The following is a 20016-nucleotide window of genomic DNA, read 5'->3' on the forward strand; positions in this document are numbered from 1 at the left end:
GAAAAAGAATCATTAAAATCGGGTTCAGAAATAATCGCTTAACATAGACATAAAAAACGAAATGTCGTATTGAGAACCTCTTGCTTTTTAAACTTGGTTAAGAATAAGAAAAATAATAATAGATTGTAAAACCTGAGTTCTTTCTGTCAAATTCGAGTGATAAATCCGCCATTTTCAAATTTTATCACAATAGGTAACATAACGAGCAGCGTGAGATCACATTTTTGTGGCATCGCGAGCGCCTCAACCAATGGCTGCAAAAGAATATCGCAGTGCCAAACATGCCCGCAAAGTCACAGCTGATTTAAAAAAAAGATTTTGACAGTTCGGCACTGTAATTTTATAATAAACGAGATAAAAAGAAATAATAAAAACCAACAAATTGATACATATAAATTATTGGAAAAAAGTGAGGAGTACAATTTTTAATACAATTCAATACATGAGAGTAATTAGAAATACGTAAATAACAACGATATAATGTAAAAACTGAAATTACAAAAAATCCATTTCTTGTTTCGTCGTTTTGCCGGCAATGATTAAACGACAAAGATAGCAACATGTACTTATAACAATAGTTGATTACCAAATAAACAAAAGAATGAATGACTCTAGTGCGGCAACTTACCGATTCAGTATTCGCAATAAAAAAAATTAATAATGGCAACATAGCTTCTTTATCAAATCAACTAAAATAAACTATGTCACGAGGTTTATCATGCATTGTTGTGATATACTGCCACAAATATCGTAATAGCTCAATTTCGCTAAAAAAGTCGATTACGTTAGTAATGATAAAGAGGGCTGAAATCTAGAAAAGTTAACTTCTCAAATTGGTTCTACCGGGGATCGAACCCTGGATCTCCTTCTCTAGCGCCCACAGAACAAGCCGTTGGGTCACGGACATCATCTGATGGCTTCAAAAATTGTGTAAGATTGATAAATAATTCATGCTTTCAAAGCCCTTTTTATTACTAATTACACAAATTCAACAACGAACAAAAACAGAAGCAAGCTAACGTCAAATCATAGTACAATAAAAAGTAAAAATACTTATAAGTTTGCAACATCGTTAATAACATTAAAAACTCGGAGCAACCAAGTAAAATTCCTAGGGTATAATACCTCTAACAAACTGTTTACTAGGAACGTAATAAACGACTATTACGGTTTCCTTCGACCGCCCACGTTAGGTTTAGAATAAGAAATGCGTGGGATCTAGTCTAGACTTCATAATATACATTGAAAGATAAATATATATTACCATTTAAATTGTGCCATAGGAATCGGAACTAACGAGAATTATTTGACTTTATATCTGTACCTGATATTTGATACTAGTCAACTGACTGAAAATATACCTTTTTTATAAAAAATAAACCGACCTCATAAGTTTGTGGAATTACATCTATTTGCCAAGTTTTATTGAAATCGGTTAAGCGGAAAGTATTCATCCTCTAATTTGCCACCCTTCCAGGTGGAATATTCTCTTCAAATTTGAATGTGACCACTAACGAGCTAGCCCCTTTCTAACAATAAAAGATAATATAAATCGGTTCACAAATATCGAAGTAATCACGTAACACAGACAAAAAAGTTTAAAGTAACAAAAAAAGTTAGTAGCAGTAGAACTCCTTGCGAAAGAGTTCGTCCAGGGCAGTACTGCCACCTTACCTATTTCTGTCGCCAAGCAGTAATATCAGCATTACTGTGTTCCGGTTTTGAAGGGTAAGGGTGCTGGTGAAATTACAGGCACATGGGACTTGTCAACTTAACAAGGTAGGTAAGGTGGCAGAAGTCCCTGGACGAATTATTTCACACGGAGCTTATCTGCTGCTAAAACTCAATTTAGTCTTCAAATCAAATGTATTTTTATTAAAATAAAACTTGACAGTATTATCACTTAAATTGTATGTAGAAAGTTACAGATAATTAGTAGACTAAGCCGTCGACGCGCCATCGATTTGCCATTGAAGAGCAAAATATCAAAAAGTTGCAATTACAGTGGAATTAGCTCGATGGGTAGATATTACTCTTCACTTTTAGCAGAATATTGACCATACATAACAGAACGAAAGAAGAAAAGAAGATCCATACAGAACATACATGACACTCTATCTACACACAAAGACTTGAAAACCCTGTCTGTAGTTTTAAATAAAACTGAATCGAAAAATATATATTTGCTACTACGGTTGGCTGGAAGCTTTTTTTATAACATCAAGTGACGGAACGAACAGGTTGTGCGCCTGATGGTAATCTACACGCCTGTCCATAACAGTTACAGTGCCACTCGGAGCTTTAAATTGCAGAAATCTGAGTGACACTACCACTGCGCTCGTCACTCTGAGACATAACTTGACAAGTCTAATGTGCCTATTATTTCACCAGCACCCTTAACCTTCAAAACCGGAACACAGTAATGCTGACATCACTGGTTGGCGTCAGAAATAGGTAAAGTGGCAGTACTACCCTGGACGAACTCTTTTCCAAAGAGCTCTACTACTACTAGCTGTCCCATCTACTAGACCCACATCCAGTCACTCAATAGGACACCTATTGGAAGATTAAGCAGTATCAATTTCACAAAATCGATTACCCTAATATGAAATGAGCTAATATGTGGTTTAATATTAAGTCTCGAACTAAGTTACACGTGTATACAAGTTTTAATTGGATTTACCGACTTAATGTTTGAAAATTACTAAACGTATATGAACCTTATGTGTGTGTTGCTTCTCATCGTAACATTATGTTTCTCCGAATATTATATAGAATATTACATGTTATGTTACAGTTTGTTGACGTTGTTTGTAAAACTCAACAAAGAACAAAATTATAATAGCCTTGTTTTATCAAAACGTAACTAGTGTTTACTGTACAGTTACGTGCTTTAACGTGTAACCACATAGCAAAAATACAATGAACAATGTTTGAACACATTGAACATTTGCTAACTTCGTTTTAACTTAATGATACCACTGAACACTTCTTATACTCGTAATTGTACCTGACTGTACAAATGAAATACATCTTTACTACAAGTATAATATCACTTGCGCTCGGCACGTCTTCTCTGAGTATATTGGCGGGACTATTTACAGCGAAGGCTTTTTTTTAAATAGGTATTATTTTTTAATTGAGATGTATTTCTTAAAGATTCCATCACTAGCCAATTCGGAAACGATGTGTATGATTACTTTGCGATTTGAAGCTCTGAGTGGCACTGTAAATGCTATGGGCAGGCGTGTCGCTTACCACGACTTGTTCATCACGTCACTTAGCATTATAAAAAAAAATCAGCGGGAAAGTAAAAATTTTAACGAGTACCATAGTCGGTCACATTATCTGACATTGTGGCCAAGCGTGAGTCAATTTTTCATTGAAAAAACTTACCATTGGTATCGCGAAATCGAGTGACAAGATATAATATAGGCCTGATGGTAAGTAAATAGGTAGACGAGTACATATATTACACGGATGGTATACGGAGATATCTGTTCAATTTGGCCTCAAAAATTTTCAGGATATTGGTACTTGCCGCACGGGATATGAAGAACAACTAATTATTTATTTACCCACTATCAGACGGCATTATTTTTTTGTACGCCGCCGATCTGACCGAATACGGTTAGTATAAAAAAAATCTGTTTCCGTAACGCCTAACTAAGCAGCAACAGTGATTTAAAAAAAATAGTTCATTACGTTTTTGCAGTGGGTTTCATAATTGGTTTTATAGAGTTACAACAATAAGTACGTTTTTTTTTTTATTTATTATGCCACGCTTTAATTTAAATTTAAAAAATTGCCGCTTTTCTGATAAATGCTGCGTTAAAGTAAATAACTAATTGAGGATATCAGCGCAAAAGTGATGTCACTCACATTCAATTTTTATTCTACAATATTACTTTAAAGTGATACTAAAGTACATTCAATTAATTATTTTCTATTTGGATGTTTATTTCACATATGTGTTCCGGTTTTGAAAGGTTAAGGGTGCTGGTGAAATTACAGGCATGGGACTTGTCAACTTATGTATGAGGGTGACGAGCGCAGTGGTAGTGCCCCTCAGATCTTTGCAATTTAAAGCTCTGAGTGGCACTGTAACTGTTATGGACAGGCGTGTAGCTTACCATCAGGCGCATGACTTGTTCGTCCCGTCACTTGAAGTTAAAAAAAAATATAAAAAGTATTTATATATTAATTGTTTTTACACATGTGATTGTATCCAAACATAAAAAAATGTGGGTTACACCACTGTTGCGCTGATAGCTTCAATTAATAGTCTAATCAAAATCGGACCTTGCCGGTGACCGCAGAATTACTACAACTCTTACCACATTTTATTTTGAATACCAAAGCCCAAAAAATTTAAAACACATTTCCCCAAATTATATTACAAATTTTAAAACCAATAATTTAAAAACAACAGTATTAAATAAATAACCAATGTAAAGTTAATTAGTATGTACAAAGGATTCTTAACGAAAATCAGATGAATCTTGGTTCCTGGAACCCTTACAAAATAAGAGAGCAACCTCAGAATAAATATTCGAGAAGGGAGCGCCGTGAAACGTGAGCTGTATGAAAAACAGGAATACGGGGTCATGATATTACACGTGCGACTTAAAAAGTTTCAACATACTACAGACATGAATTAAGGAATAGCGAAGTTAAAACATTTACTACCAATTCAACGCACAAGTGCTTTATTAACAAATATAATAAATTAAGTATAAGTACAAGGTTACTGTAATTATGTTATCACATAATCGTAAATGAAACCAAATACTAAGAATTGAGAAAACACGTTCACAAGAATATACCGAATGAATGTTTTTGCGAATAATGGAACAATTATTATATATACACAATAATCAGTTGACCACTTTTAAATTGATAGGTTCCATTCAGATATTTTTTGAGCTTTCAAATCGTGTTTTCTCAATTCCACAATTTTTGAGTTACGACAATATTTTATTTCATGTGTACATTTAAAAATGTTTAGTATGTAAACATGATTTCTAGTGAGTAATAAAGAAATAATAAACATTATTATCATAAAATTAAAATTAAAAGAAAACTTATTTCATATACAAACTAATTAAACATTTACATTACATTATCAATTACTAATTATTGTTATGTATTTTTAAGTAAATACCTCCCATTCATTAACGCAATGGGCTATGATGTAATATTACATGGCAAACTATTTATATGACATATATTTGATATACATTTGACGACTTCGGTAGCCCGTGATAAGCACTATGGATAGTAGATAAGGAAGTCGGTAGCACCAATTTTGGAAAAAAAAGAAAAATTATTCTACATTAATTCTGGTGTAGGTGGTTTTGTTTTAGGTCGTAATAAATACTCTAATTTGAGAGTAGGTTTTTGGGGTGATTGTCTAAGTCGTTATTATAATTATTATTGTTAATTTAATGTTTTTAATTTGTATTGATACAAAGATCGAATAATCAGTGTCTGTTGCCATGCAGGGATAACCGCTCTGATCCAACAGGGATACAAGACCGAGTCGGCAGCTCTAAACTTCTTTATGTGTTTATTATAGGACTTTATATTGGACTTCAACGGCTTTTTTCACTGTAAGATACGTATGAAGTTACTAATTCAGCGTTTTTCTTTTCAGCTATAGACAGTATCTATAGTGGACTGTATCGAAGGGGTTCGAGTGCTATTGAAGAGTGAGCAAGACCAGAGAAAATTTAATGATGAACTGTAGCAGTACAGCTCCTTGTGAAAGAGTTCGTCCAGGGACTTCCCTGGGGGCCTACCACAACCTCTTAAAACAATATTACTTTAACCTTATATTGACTTTTTGTACCATAACGCGTTAAAAGTAAGCTTATTGTATTATTAAAACTATGATGTTTTATTGGCAGCTTTGTGCACATTCATTCACTCAGTTCGTACTATGACCCGACTTTAACATAAAGTAATATTGCTCTTATGTCAAATTTAGCAATCTTAAAATAGTTACACGGATGCTTTGGAAACAATATTATTTTCAGTTTTATTGTGTTTTATTGACCTAATATTGAATTGTAATGATTAAAAGTTAAGTTGAACTTATTTATTTACATATATGTCATCAATATTTTGTTTATTTTTTATTTAATAGCCTATAGTAAATAATTTTTCGTTAAATAAAAATACGCGATGTTTATTTCGTTAAATTACAACAGCGCCATCTATACGCTCCTTGGCGAAACTAACAGTTGCCGCTAGACTATAGTTCCGAATTCACAACGTGACTATCAAAACTCAGCTTGTTTTATTTATTTTTCGTCATGAAAATGCGGAATAATGGGAAATCATTCGTTCTCTCAGTCGCTTTAGAAATAATACATTACTTGGTTGATAGGTTTGTCACGGTACGAAAATGAGTAATATTACAATAAGCTTATGCTTACATTGAAATAAGATTATTTTTGGAAAGTTATGGTAGGCCCCCTAGACGAACTTGGTACTTTACCTATTTCTGCAGCCAAGCAGTAATATCGGCATTACTATGTTCCGGTTTTGGAGGGTAAGGGTGCCGGTGAAATTACAGGCACAAGGGACTTGTCAACTTATGTCTCAGAGTGATGGAGGCAGTGGCAGAGCGCCTTAGATCTTTGCATTTTAAAGCTATGAGTGGCACTGCAACTGTTACGGACAGGCGTGTAGCTTACTTACCATCAGGCGTACGATCATGTTCGTCCTGTCCCTTAATGTTATTAAAAAGAAAAACAGTTCTCTAACTCCTCTGTGGCCGAACGGTTACCATGCCGGACTGCCACGCAGAGGTCCCAGGTTCGATTCCCAGCCCGGAGAAATATTTGTATGGCCTACATTTATTTCTCTCGTGATTTTGGGTGTAATTTGTGGTTGTCTATGTGTATGTCCATGGTACCCGCGACACAGTGTTTCCCTTGTGCAGGTCTATGTTGAGTGTGTGCGTTGTAATTAAAATCAAGAAAGTACAGGTACGAACGACCACAGAGGTAAAAATAACAATAACAAAGAAAAAGGCGCCAAAAACAATTACATTTAAATTTAGAATTTCAATTTAAAACTGAACTGCTAAAAAGACTATATAAAATAAGTACAAAAAGATTTGTAGCGACTAATGCGATTTGCAGTATCTAAGATAATTAAAATATTCTAGCAAAGAACATGATCTTAAATACACCACTTTGCAAATAGTGGAATGTCCTATTGTATAAATGCATTCCGCGAACTAAATACACACACTTTGCACATTATATTTGCAATAGAAGATACATTTGAAATTCAAAGCCTTGTGTTTCTTCCATGTGATCACGGATGCGGGTCGAAATGATGTCATATAGATAATGCATATGTGTTGTGTTCTAAACTAGACCTTCGTGAACGATTTGGCATAATTAGTTAAAATTTAATAGGTATAGAGAGAGCTAGACAATACTCCATTAAGTCTAAGCTAACACCAGGGTTTCTTAATAACCTCGAAAACACAGGTGGCGGCTCAGGCGCCATGCATAAGAACCTCGTAACATAACCCTCATTTCCCGCCTTATTTCAAATTACAACAATATAGTAGTATAGACACCACTATTAATTATAAATTTTTCTAAAGCGGTGGAGACAAATTTTATGAATAACCAAAGCGTAGCGTAAACCATCTTTCTGATGTCACGGTATTGCGCGCAAGTCTCATTTTTCGAAAATCGCCTAAATAAAATTAACATTTGGATTTAAAAGCGATTGTTTTTTTTCCAAATTTTAACATGTTTGTAAAATATTTTTATGAAATAGTTTCATTTTTTTTTTTTAGAAAAAAATTGGTATGAAATCATCGATTATCCGATTAATCGAACCAGATGACATCGATTAAAAAAAACATCAACTACTCCACAAAAACATCGACTATTCAGATTAATCGATTAATTGATACCCATTCCTAGTATCTGTCTGGATTTATACAATACTTCAAGAAAACACTTACTTTTCTCGAGGTATTGTTTTTCTAATGGGGCTGACATGTTCAATAACGATCAAATCCCCTAAATAAATAAAGAATAAAAAAAACTATTTTGAATTGATTCTACTTAGCAAAAATGTGGAGCTAAGCAAGTTATTCGTACCTATTTACAAAACGAATTTGAAACTTTTTTGTTTTTCAGATAAAAAACACACATGATTTAGTTCCGATAAAATAGTTTCATTTCCTAATCGTGAAAACAAGAAAACTCGCTATGAACTTTGCCTAAGTTTAAGCAAGAATTTTTAACGCACACACTCATAGCCCCGCATTAGGGAAACCCTGTGTCGCAGATGCCATTGACACACACATAGACAACCACAAATTTCACCCAAACTCACGAGAGAATTGGTAACCATTCGGCCACGGAGACAGATAAGACAAAGAAAAAAAAAAAAAAATTTTGAGTTTTCTTCGTAATTTCTAATTCTAAGTCAAAGTTCGTTTTATGAATAGGAGCCTAAGAGGCCTGCACCATTGAGTCATTTTCTAATCAGTTTATACTAAATATCACTTGCCTCCACGTTGAAGGTAAACATCGTGATGAAATTGGCTTGTCGAAAATGTTTAGTGAAAAGGATCCGTCATCCTACTCTTCATTAACTGTCGTACCAAACATTTACGTCGTAACTGAGAAACGCGTACGATCAAACTCTGCTATCAAAAGCGAAGATGCTCCACAAATCGTCGAATATAACAATATCTACATTATACTCGCCTACCATGCACCGCAAGTGTGCAAAAGTGTGTTACGTAGGGCCAAGTTCGACCGTGTGCGCCGCATATGGGCCAAGCTTGCCTCTTATCCAACAGGCAGCAAATTCTTTTGGTCTCTGGCTAAAGCGGTCGAATCGAACTTTTGTCGCCCATGGCTCGCTGACTCATACTGCGGAAGAGAAGGCGAATCTTTTTGCCTCACTCTTTGCAGAGAGTTCGCGTCTGGATGCCGCAGGGAACCTACCGCCTACTTTACTTCAGGCTGGCTGCACTATGGTGCCAGTTCGCATACGCCAAAAAGAGGTACTTAGAACTCTGCGAAATCTAGACGTGAATAAAGCTAGCGGGCCAGATGAAATTCCATCAATAGTCCTGCGTAACTGTGCACCTGAGTTGGCTCCCGTTCTCGCACGCCTGTACCGCATCTCACTTGAGACTGGTGTAGTTCCCAGGTGTGGAAGATTGCAAACGTGCAACCTGTGCCGAAAAAGGGAAGCAGAGCTGACCCTGTCCACTACAGACCTATCTAAGTCACTTCCATACTCAGCAAGACTATGGAACGTGTACTCAACAACTGTCTCCTATCGTACCTTGAAGACAACGACCTCCTCAGTGATCGCCAGTACGGATTCCGACGAGGGCGATCTACTGGGGATTTTGTTGTGTATGCCTGTCACATATGGAGCGAGGCTATAAAAAGCCAGGCGAAGCACTTGCAGTGTCTTTGGACATTTCTAAAGACTTTGATAGGGTCTGACACGCAAGTCTTTTAAGTAAGCTTCTCTCTTATAGGCTTCCCACTGACCTTTGCAATTATATATCGGATTTCTTGAACGAACGTTCGATTCGAGTGGTCTTAGAAGGCTACTTTTCCGAACATAAGGCGATAGAGTTCCGTAATGGTTCCTCAGGGTTCCGTAATGTCTGCAACTCTCTTTCTGTTGCATATCAATGATATGTTAATTCCAGGTACCTTTGCGTATGCTGATGACACCATAGTTGTAGATAGGTATTTGACCAATGCAAGGATCAGTGGAGAGGAAATCCACTCTTGTCGAGAGTCTATGTTTAGCCGTTTGGATTTGACACTCCAGGCAGTCTCCGATTGGGGCGATGCCAATCTTGTCAAATTTAACTAAACCAAAACGTAGGCATTTCTATTCTCCTCAAAACGGAGTTCCTTTGAGCTGACTCCGACTTTTCATGATATATCCATACCGATAGCCAACTGTCTCCAGCTACACGGAATGGACCTGTCGTCCAATTTGAACTTCGGCAGATACATATAATTCACGGCCAAAAATTCAGCAAGGAAACTTGACATCCTTTCCAGGGTGAGGCGTTACTTTACACCGGGACAGTCGCTTCAGCTGTACCAAGCACAAGTCCGGTCGTACATGGAGTACTGCTGCCACTTGTGGGATGGCTTTGCTAGATATCAACTGGCCACTTATAATGAAATTAATAATTCAAACTAAAGGCTGATAGATTATAACACCACGCCATTACTACTATATAGAACTATCTTCTACTAAGAACACGAACCCTCATCGTAAATGAAAGTACCAAGACGTCGGGGATAGTGCAAATATCGGCGTATATAGCATTGGTAAAAGGCGCGTATCTGCATTAAACCAAATTTTACAAGAGAAGCATTTAACGTTACTACTTTGTTATTTAAATGACTTATCATTTTTGCACAGTACGCATTACTTTATGATATCTACGGATTGATAACAATAGATCCCGTATAGCACACGAATTTGGTTGCCACGACATTTACGCGAATTTGAATTGGCCCCTAAATTACCGAAATGGAAACACATAATCCAATGCTTAAATTGCTTTAAATATTTCCCTGGTTGAAAAGTAATTTATCGAACTATAATACACTATGTGCTAAGTTTTTTATGGAAATAGTAACAAGGAGGTCAATAGATAAGTGTCAGTGCATAAAGTTTTTACATAATTTACAAGATGTTTGTGGTGATGCCACAACAACAGACTTTTCGCACACAATTGGACTAGTTTTTAAGAAATTAGAATACAGTCGAAATGATTAATTACATTGTTAAATTACGTGTATAAAGCTCAGCTAGGATAACCTCTGGACGCAGAGGGGTTGTTTCTGGACGCAGAGAGCTTTCTATTGGCGGTCGGCAGAGCTGAGGGCCGAAGGGGAGGAGCCACTTCTGGAGCACATTAATCGATGGCGGAGACACACCCTACGGGCCGTGTTCCGGAAGTGGCAAGAGAAGCTGGTGGAGCCGAGATCTGGCCAATGGACCATCGGAGCGATTCGACCAGTCCTGGCAGAATGGGCGGATCGATCCTGGGGAGGCGTCTCCTACCACCTTGCGCAGGTGCTGACGGGGCACGGTTGCTTCGGCAAATACCTGTGCAGGGTGGGACGAGAACCGACGACCGTATGCCATCAGTGTGGCTGCGCCGAAGACACGGCCCAGCACACACTGCAGGCATGTCCGGCGTTCGACGACCAGCGGTCAACCCTGACCGCAGTGGTGGGGCACGACCTATCCCTGTCGACTGTGGTGCGAGCCATGGTCGGTAGCGAGAGGGCGTGGAGTGCGGTGGCCTCCTTCTGCACCGATGTATTGTCGCGGAAAGAGGCGACGGAGCCAGAGCGAGAGAAAGACCCTTCCTCTCATCCTATGCGTCGCAAACGTTTAGGGCGCCGGCGGCTGGCCTATGCCCGCCAACTGCCGCCCTGACAGTGAACCCTGAGTGGCAAAACGGGGGGCTTTGTCACTCACTGGCCAAGGGTTCACGGGTTGGTTGGCATGCTAAGTATTCCCGGCATGCCACTAACGACGGAGTGGGGACGGTAAAGTCTCCCAGATGTGGGTCCGCAGTCGCGGACAATCGCAGGCGGGGCCGTGGATCGTAAACCACGTGGCCACAGCCTCGTCCCATGCGGAGTGTGGGAATACCCGGGGGTTTTCAATGAGTAGGAGTCTCACATAACCACCGCGCCTCCCCATGACGCAGTGGTATCCATGACGGATTTTCTCCCGGAAAGAAAAAAAAAGGATAACCTCTAGAAAGTAGGACGTGGTTATTGACATCAAGGTTAATATTGCATACTGACAATATTCGTTGTACTGTACAACGACTGTAATGTACAACTTGTACATAATATTATAAGCAAGTGGTACAAAACTTACGTTTAAAAAACGAATATGAAATTAGGGATCTTATCTGAGCATAATTTATAACTTCTTTTAATTTGTAGGTAAATATAACACAGCAGTCATAAAAAGGAACAGTCGATCTTTAACTGTTAGAGATTTATCGACTTCTTAGGTTTTCGCGATTGTTACACATAGGAAATGAAACTATTTTTCCGGATTTAAATCGCGTATATTTGTTTTTTCAAAAACGCGATTTAAATCCGGAAAAATAGTTTCATTTCCTATGTTAGAGATTTGTTTAGAAACCAGTTCCACTTTTTATTGATTTCTTTCACCAACCCTCCAATGAATTTAGATAGGTTTACAACAGGTTTAGATTTGATACTACCAGCGCCATCTGTCCATTTGTTATGGAACTATAATAACTAAGGCAAACCTTTTAATAGAGAATTTTTAAAAACGCAACATTCGTATTTGAAATAAATCGCAACAGAGTTACTCACCAAAGCAGGCCATTTAACTTCTTTGCCCTCATAAGTTCTTGGTGCCCACACTAAAGTTCTTTCTACTAAAAAAATACGAAACGTCCTACGGGAATACACTGCTACCCACTCGCGGCGTTGCCAGTCCACACCATCATATTCCACTAACACCTGAAACAAGGATAAATTATTATTAATATTCGCTAATTATTCATACTTTTTTATTGCCAACTCGTTACTACCAGCGCCCTCTGTTGTCGAGTAGCTGAACTACGTTAACATTGCTCTTACAGTGACGACAAACCCTTTTTCTGATCTGAATAACTAGATGGCAGAACCATCGCTCCGCGGAGGAAATACAAAAGCATGGCCGCCGCTCGCCGCAAGACCCCGCCCAACCAGTATAGACCCGGAAACGTGTGAAAGAGACATATACAACTTATTGACTATAAAAAGAAAGAGACGACAACAATAACAAATCCACTTTTATCTTTGAAATATATTAGCTTGGCTGCTCGTTTCCCATACGCACTCGTAGTAAGCTGAAAGCTGAAAACGTAGTATAGCGCGCTTTACAAACTGTTATTTACCTACTTCTCTCGGTTCTGGCTGAACATTCATTTTCTAACGGGTTAGATAAAAGTTTCTTTCACAGTTAGTTATTATATGTAGCGTTATACGTATAATATACATTTTAACATCGTCTTCATCTTAAGGAGTAAATAATTTAACCTATCAAATTAAATATGTAATCTCTGAACTTTCAATCAACTGAAAAGCAAAGCTCTATAACTGATATGACTATTACAAGGACTCGGTTGCACAACTATAGTTATAAATATAATATATTGGAACTTTTACTTATTAACATTCGCCATACCATTAAAATTAAGTAAATTATTCAGCATAAATAATTCAAAACAATATATGTAAGTAAATATATATAATGTATGTATACAAAGTGTAATCATTAACTGTGCCCAGGCGATTATTCCGTAAACATAGGAAATGCTTATTAAAAACATATAAACAGATATCGAAAATACGTTACCTAATGAGTAAAACGACATCAGTATTTAAAAAATAAATAAAACTAGAAACATCCAAATTTCTCTACACATGAAACGTCTAAGAGCGTTTAATATTAATTTGGATATTTCCAGTTTTATTTTAAAAAAGTGATTTAATGTCGTTTTCCTCAATATATATTTCTATACTTCCCTTTTTATCAAAGCTACTAGAGCGACTAGTTCATAACCAAATACTCCTTTTCTCATACGCAACAACCTTCTCAACTCATTTCATTCCGGCTTCCGACCAGGACACAGCACTGAGACTGCCCTTGTTACGATCACCGATGACATTAGGTATAATATGTCACAACAGCAACTAACTGTAATGTCACTGCTTAATTTCAGCAATGCTTTATATGTTGTATATTTGTATTTATTTTTTGGTTTTTGTATCTATTGATTAGTAATTCTTCATACACCGCCGTCTTTTTCCTGTGAGTTATAGAATTACTTCCATCCAAAGGTTGTCTGGCAGAAATCGCTTAAAGCGATAAGACCGCCCATTGTATTACCGCTTATTTTTTATTTAACTGTATTTGATTTGTTTCCTTTTTTGGTGTACAATAAAGAATTATTGTATTGTATTGTATTGTACTTCCAATATTAGTTGAAAGGTTTTTGATATCTCTTATATTTACGGAATAATCGCCTGAGCAGTGAGCACACTTAACGATTACACTCTGTATATAAAGTAAGGTACAACTGACAAGTGAAGAGATGTCTGCTGACATACTAGAAAAATCTCATATTGGTTGCGGAAAAGCGACTAAGTGGTAAATTTAGAAGATCACCTTGATCACTTTGTATTGTCGGTTGTTAGCTTGAGGTTTGAAGGACCGGCTATACTATGTATTTGCAAGCGGCTTGCACGACGTACCGTTATCGTTTTTCCTTACACAGTCCATAAGCACGCATATACATATAAATGAGGACCTACCTACACGGCTAGCGCAGTTTACTCGTCCGTGTAGACGAGCCTTTTGCTAATCTGCCTGCCAGACGCGGCGAATATAGTTCCTAAGTAATGACTTAACTCATTTCACCACTTGATTTCGCAGCACTGCTGGAGTATTATTATTTAATTTACTTATTATCATTTTAAACATGAGACAAATAATTACTCCAGTAAAATTTATAGTGGCGTGTCTAGCGGACAACAACATTGTTTATAAACAGACGATAAAACGAACATGATTTCATATCCAAAAAAAGATAAACGAATATCAAAAATGAACACTATCACCGTACTTAATAGGCGCTAATTGAGTGTCTTTAATAAGCATTTATATAAGTGTATGTAAGCATATACGCATATCTAATGTATGTCATGCAGGTAAGTAAATAGATGTAATACATGACAACTACATCGCTACATAATGAGCTAGGTTAGTAAGCACGACCTCACGAGTCTGACATTCAATGTCACTATGGATTCTCCTGGTGCTATTTGCCTAGAGTTGTCATTTAGTATGACTTGTGCATCAGATTTTATTGAGTCGAGTTAGTAGCGTCGAATAATTGGAGGCATTTCAGAGAAGGACTATGATGACCCATCTCATACGAAATTCCCATTGGGCGAGAATAAGTCACTTTGACTGACCAAATCTAAAGAATGGTGGAGGCCAGGCACTGTAAGAAGGTCAAAGAAAGGGCTTTTGCAGATAACGGAGTGGCGTTTGGAACATCGACAGGAGCTTAGCTTTAAATCTATTTGTGAGTCAATATAGTTCAATGGTCCCTTCAAACTTTTATTAAATTACTAATTTTAGAGCATTTGTAACAGAATGTATGGTTGATATTGAATCTAAAAAGTCGGTGTTATTATCAAAGCCGTCGAAATAACTTTACCTATGTACAAATGGTAGGGATACCTATTTTAAAAAGAAACTTAACTTTATACACGTGTATACAATATACGGCGATATATTATGTATATAACAGAAAAACGTACAATGTTTAAAAAGAGGTTCTTTATTATATATGGGGTATGATACGATGATAATATGTAACGTTAGCGCAAATGTTAGTCATGGTTTTGTAAAGTAACAAACTACAGACATTATGCTTGAAGGGCGCCCACATAGCACGATCTAGGTATAAGTACATCTACAAACACATAACTTCAAGGTCAATGATCATTTAAAAGAATGGTACGTATGTTGATGTATGAGGAAGCAAGACACATAAGAATGGAAACATAGTTATATAATCTCAATAACTTAGATATAATGATGTTTAAATGTAACATATCTAGTTAACATCGTAGTGTTTCAAGGAAATCAAATGCATCATCATCATCGTTATCAGTCTATCGTAGTCCACAGCTGGTCATAGGCCTCTCACAATGTGCTCCATTACGCGTTTGCTGTCAGCAGCCTTTAGCAGATCGTAACTCCATCTGGCTAAAGGACGTCTCACACTACGTTTGCCGAAACGTGGACTCCACTCAAGGATTCGCTTCCCTCATCAATTATTAGTTTTTCGACAGATATGGCCAACTCACTGCCACTTTAACTTGCTTATTCTACCAGCTATGACGACGACCTTGGCTCTCTATCGGATAACCTCATTTCGTATGTTGTCCTTCAGAGAAACTCCAAACATAGCTAGTTCTAATTGACGGATGTAGTTTTGAATAGTATATTTGAAACAAAAAAAAAGTGTAAGGCAAATTAATTGATGACGTTGATAGCTTTTCCGTGAGTAACAACAAATAATGATAAATTAGCCGAAGAAAACTCACTAAAGGATACATTAATTATCACATTAATTGTTTCAATACTTAAACAAAAGAGGACTTAACAAGATGTGACTTGATTCATGACAGCCAATACAAATTTTGAGGACGCTACAGGGGTAGTAAATCGGGTTCATTATGAAAAGTATAATATTTTTTTTTTTAAAAACAGGTCACAAATGTCGAATCATCAAACATGTTAAATGAACGTGATGATCAAAGTATGTCGTCGAACGGAAACATCACCGACTGCAAGCACAATGACCGAAATTGGGTCAAGACCGTAAATAAAATCAACGTAACAACGTTGATAAAGTTAGTCGGTATCTGTAACTTCATGTACTCGTATAACATGTCGCACCGCCATTGAAGCATCGACCTAACTTACATTTTTTAAAGTTTATAGATAACAAATTTATAATGTCAAGTGACGGAACGAACAAGTCTTGCCCAAGGTGGTATACAAACACGCCTGTCCATAGCAGTTCCTAGTACTTCCCTGTGCCAGTCCATAGTACTTCCCTGTACGGAACGCGCTCTACTGCCAGTTATATTTTTTTGTTTGTATATATTTTGTTGGTATTACATAATATTACAAACATGTCAGGAGTGATTTTATTTCGGGCAGCATTTGTGTGGATAATTAAAAAAAATTAGATGTCATAAGAGTTCTTAAATTTGCACACGGTTTTCGCGATTGCTAAACATCAAAATATGAAATTTTTTCCGATCGGTCAGCCGTGAACACGAAACGTTGATTTGTTGTTTGAAACTACTTACGCCTTTTTGGTTTTAAACAGTTATTTTTTGCCAAATGGTTACACTTATGTCTTGTTATGTAATATTTTGAGATATTATTTAATAAAATAATTTTAATTTCAATAATTTCAGAAATATAGTGACAATATTCTGTTCAGAAACACAGTGACACGTTTACGAAGATTCTTTTCATAAGCAAAAATTCGACGTTCTTTTTTTTTATTCAATGTTCGAGTACTATAGACAATAGAATTTTGGTTCAGAACTAAAAAGAGCGCCTTTGTGGTATGATTTAAGAAATTATAATTGACAGGTTAATAAAAAAATATATTTAGTCCCAAAATTCTCCACAAGTGACTTTTGTCATACTTTTCTAGAACTTTTGGTACACAATATTATTAAAGATATGCATTACAATCGAGTTTTCATCACGACACTTACTTCGTAAATAAATGACGTACTACAACGTCATAAACATCCATGTATAATAAAAGATTCAAAGTTTATACTACTTATAAGTAAGTATGTTAACGGCGTGCCGTCCCTTTATTTGTCCCAGATTCACTTCGAAATACTAATGCCCTAAGAACCGACCTTGTATGAATACGGTACTTTAACGTCTGACTTAGTTGAAATACTGAAAGAAAATATTTTTTTTCTTGGATCTAAATCACGCATTATATTTGTTTTTTTAAAACAAAACCACCGTGTGGTGTAGTTATAGATAAGCGGATATCTTTATCTGATGGACATAGTGTGATTTTTACAGTTACAGGTTACAGGTTTGACTTGCAGAGATTTATACGTTATGTATGACTACATTAAGAGATAATAATCATTTAAAATATGTTTATAGATTATTATTCCCCTATCACTCGCGAATGACATGTATGCGAGCATACCTTCTTGTGTTGGTAAATACACTTTGTAACCACAAATAGTACATAAAATTCCATTCTAGGCCACATACTATTAAACAACATAATATAAGTATTATTTAAATTAGCCACTATCAAGGTTGTCCTTCTAAATATAAGCTGAAAACAAAAGAAGATAGATATTATTCTGTTTAAAATATATGTATATGTAGGGGACTGTAGATTTGGTTCTAAATAATTTGTACATTAGTACTATTATATGTTTCTATTTGTCCTTCAATAAAGTAGAAAGAAAATCTATAACCTATGAATATGTATACTTACATATATATATTTATATTATGATTGGAATATCGCGAGAAATAGATTTATCATCAACTATTTATCTTCCGTGAATCCTCTCTTCCGGAAAAAAAATCTAAGTTATGGACATTGAGTGTGAAGTAGAACATCATGTATATGTAATATTTGCACATGCTTCAAGTATTTATAAGGATTCCCCAGTAGCATGTTAGCTACTGTTTACAAAACAAAAGAGTCGTGTGGTATGCGCGCCAAATGAATTGCAACCGTGACGATTGCAATTGTATAACCTGCTTCTATTAACTATTTGTTAATGGCTAATACAATTTGTACTTGCAATGAAATACACAAGCGTCAATAAAAGTGTCTGTGGTCATGACCGTCGCTTTCTCTGTTCAATGTGACAACGTGTATTGATTGAATTTTTTTTATGACCACCTACAATACAATGAATAAGTACAGTAGGTAATATTAATCAAGAAGTAAGTTTCAGCTTCCAAATATAACTGTAAGAATAATGGTATAAATGGATATATCTGCATTAGTTTACAAGTACCAACGTACATAAACGCAACGTACTCAAAAGAGATTGCATCCACCGAAATAGCACACAAGTAACCAGACCACGTCGTTCGATTGGATAAACAACGTGCCGCTGAGTGATATGCAAAGTCCACGCTTTGTTGGAATACTGTGGAAACCAAGAGCCTTTGAAAGGGAATTGGAGACACAAATAGTAGACAACTACTGCGTACCTACTTTGAGCCATCTCATTTCTATTCTATTTGATTTCCGCCTTCCATGGACTAGGCTCGCATCAAAAATATTTATCGTCTTACAATACAATACACCAAGTTTTCGAAGCGATACTTATCCTTGATAATCATCATGATAATTACACTTTATATTTATAACATTTATTGGACACCAAAATGCTACCGCTAGCAATACGTGGCATGTGTTTATATATCAAATAAGTATCCAAACGAGTGAAATGTCAATCTCATGACAATCTAAAAACAAAATGTTTTCCGAAAGATTTTTCTTCGTGTTTATTTAGTTTTCTCATTGTATGTCTTTTTAGTACGAATCAGCATGGATCATTATTTCCAATATATATATCAGATAATTATCATGATAACAATTTACAATTCCGAACCCTGCCATACACACATTTTATTGCACACAAGAACAAAATAGGGAGAAAAACACAGAGGTACCAAGGCGGCCTCATAGGTACTTATCCTCTCCAGACAACTTTGAAGTAAAAGCTTAACTAAAAACTAATTTAGATCTTATTGTTGCCTATTCAAAAAACGATAACTGTAATACTTTCAGAATTCCATTCAAATAACAATAGATAATTTTTTTTCATATATTTATGTTATTATATACAAGTATGTAAATAAAAACTCAGTTTAAGTCGTCAGTAGGAGAAATAAGTTCTATAAAATTTCACAACGAATGGCGAAGTTCTAAATCCTCCTTGAAATCTTTGAAATAATTATCTTCGTTGCAAGCTAAAGAGACTTTAAGTATGATAGAATAAGTGTATATTATTCACATGTGAGTAAAGCCAATAAAAAATAAAACGGCTTATAAACCCCTACTGTCACTTTTAAAAAAACGCTGTTGACAATGCAGAAGCAACAAGAAACTGTATGACTCTCTCAATTCATAATCTCAAATTGAGGTACCTTGACTATCTTTTGTTTTAAAGGCACATTATAGATTTTTGTCACACTTTTTTATATCGCACCCAACCCAGAATTATACACATGTACAAACTACAGTCATAGGTACTAGTAGATATTTATTTGTATTACAGCTATCATGACTTATTATACAATCTTTGTTATGTCTTAAAAGTCCTTGCCATTGAC

The 20016-nt window shown here is 36.1% G+C and overlaps 1 protein-coding gene across 2 annotated transcripts in view; it reads right to left on the bottom strand.

The window, feature by feature from the left end:
* Positions 1–20016, bottom strand: part of LOC113229599 (lysine-specific demethylase 3A-like) — a 221191-nt gene that overhangs the window by 150225 nt on the left and 50950 nt on the right. For both annotated transcript variants that reach the window (XM_026463254.1, XM_026463253.1), the window contains exon 2: positions 12405–12554. In XM_026463254.1, coding sequence (XP_026319039.1) covers positions 12405–12554 — 150 coding nt within the window. The remainder of the gene's footprint in view (positions 1–12404; positions 12555–20016) is intronic.

The sequence above is a fragment of the Hyposmocoma kahamanoa genome, unplaced genomic scaffold, assembly GCF_003589595.1.
Source record: "Hyposmocoma kahamanoa isolate Upper Pololo Valley unplaced genomic scaffold, ASM358959v1 62, whole genome shotgun sequence".
NCBI classification, from domain to species: domain Eukaryota; kingdom Metazoa; phylum Arthropoda; class Insecta; order Lepidoptera; family Cosmopterigidae; genus Hyposmocoma; species Hyposmocoma kahamanoa.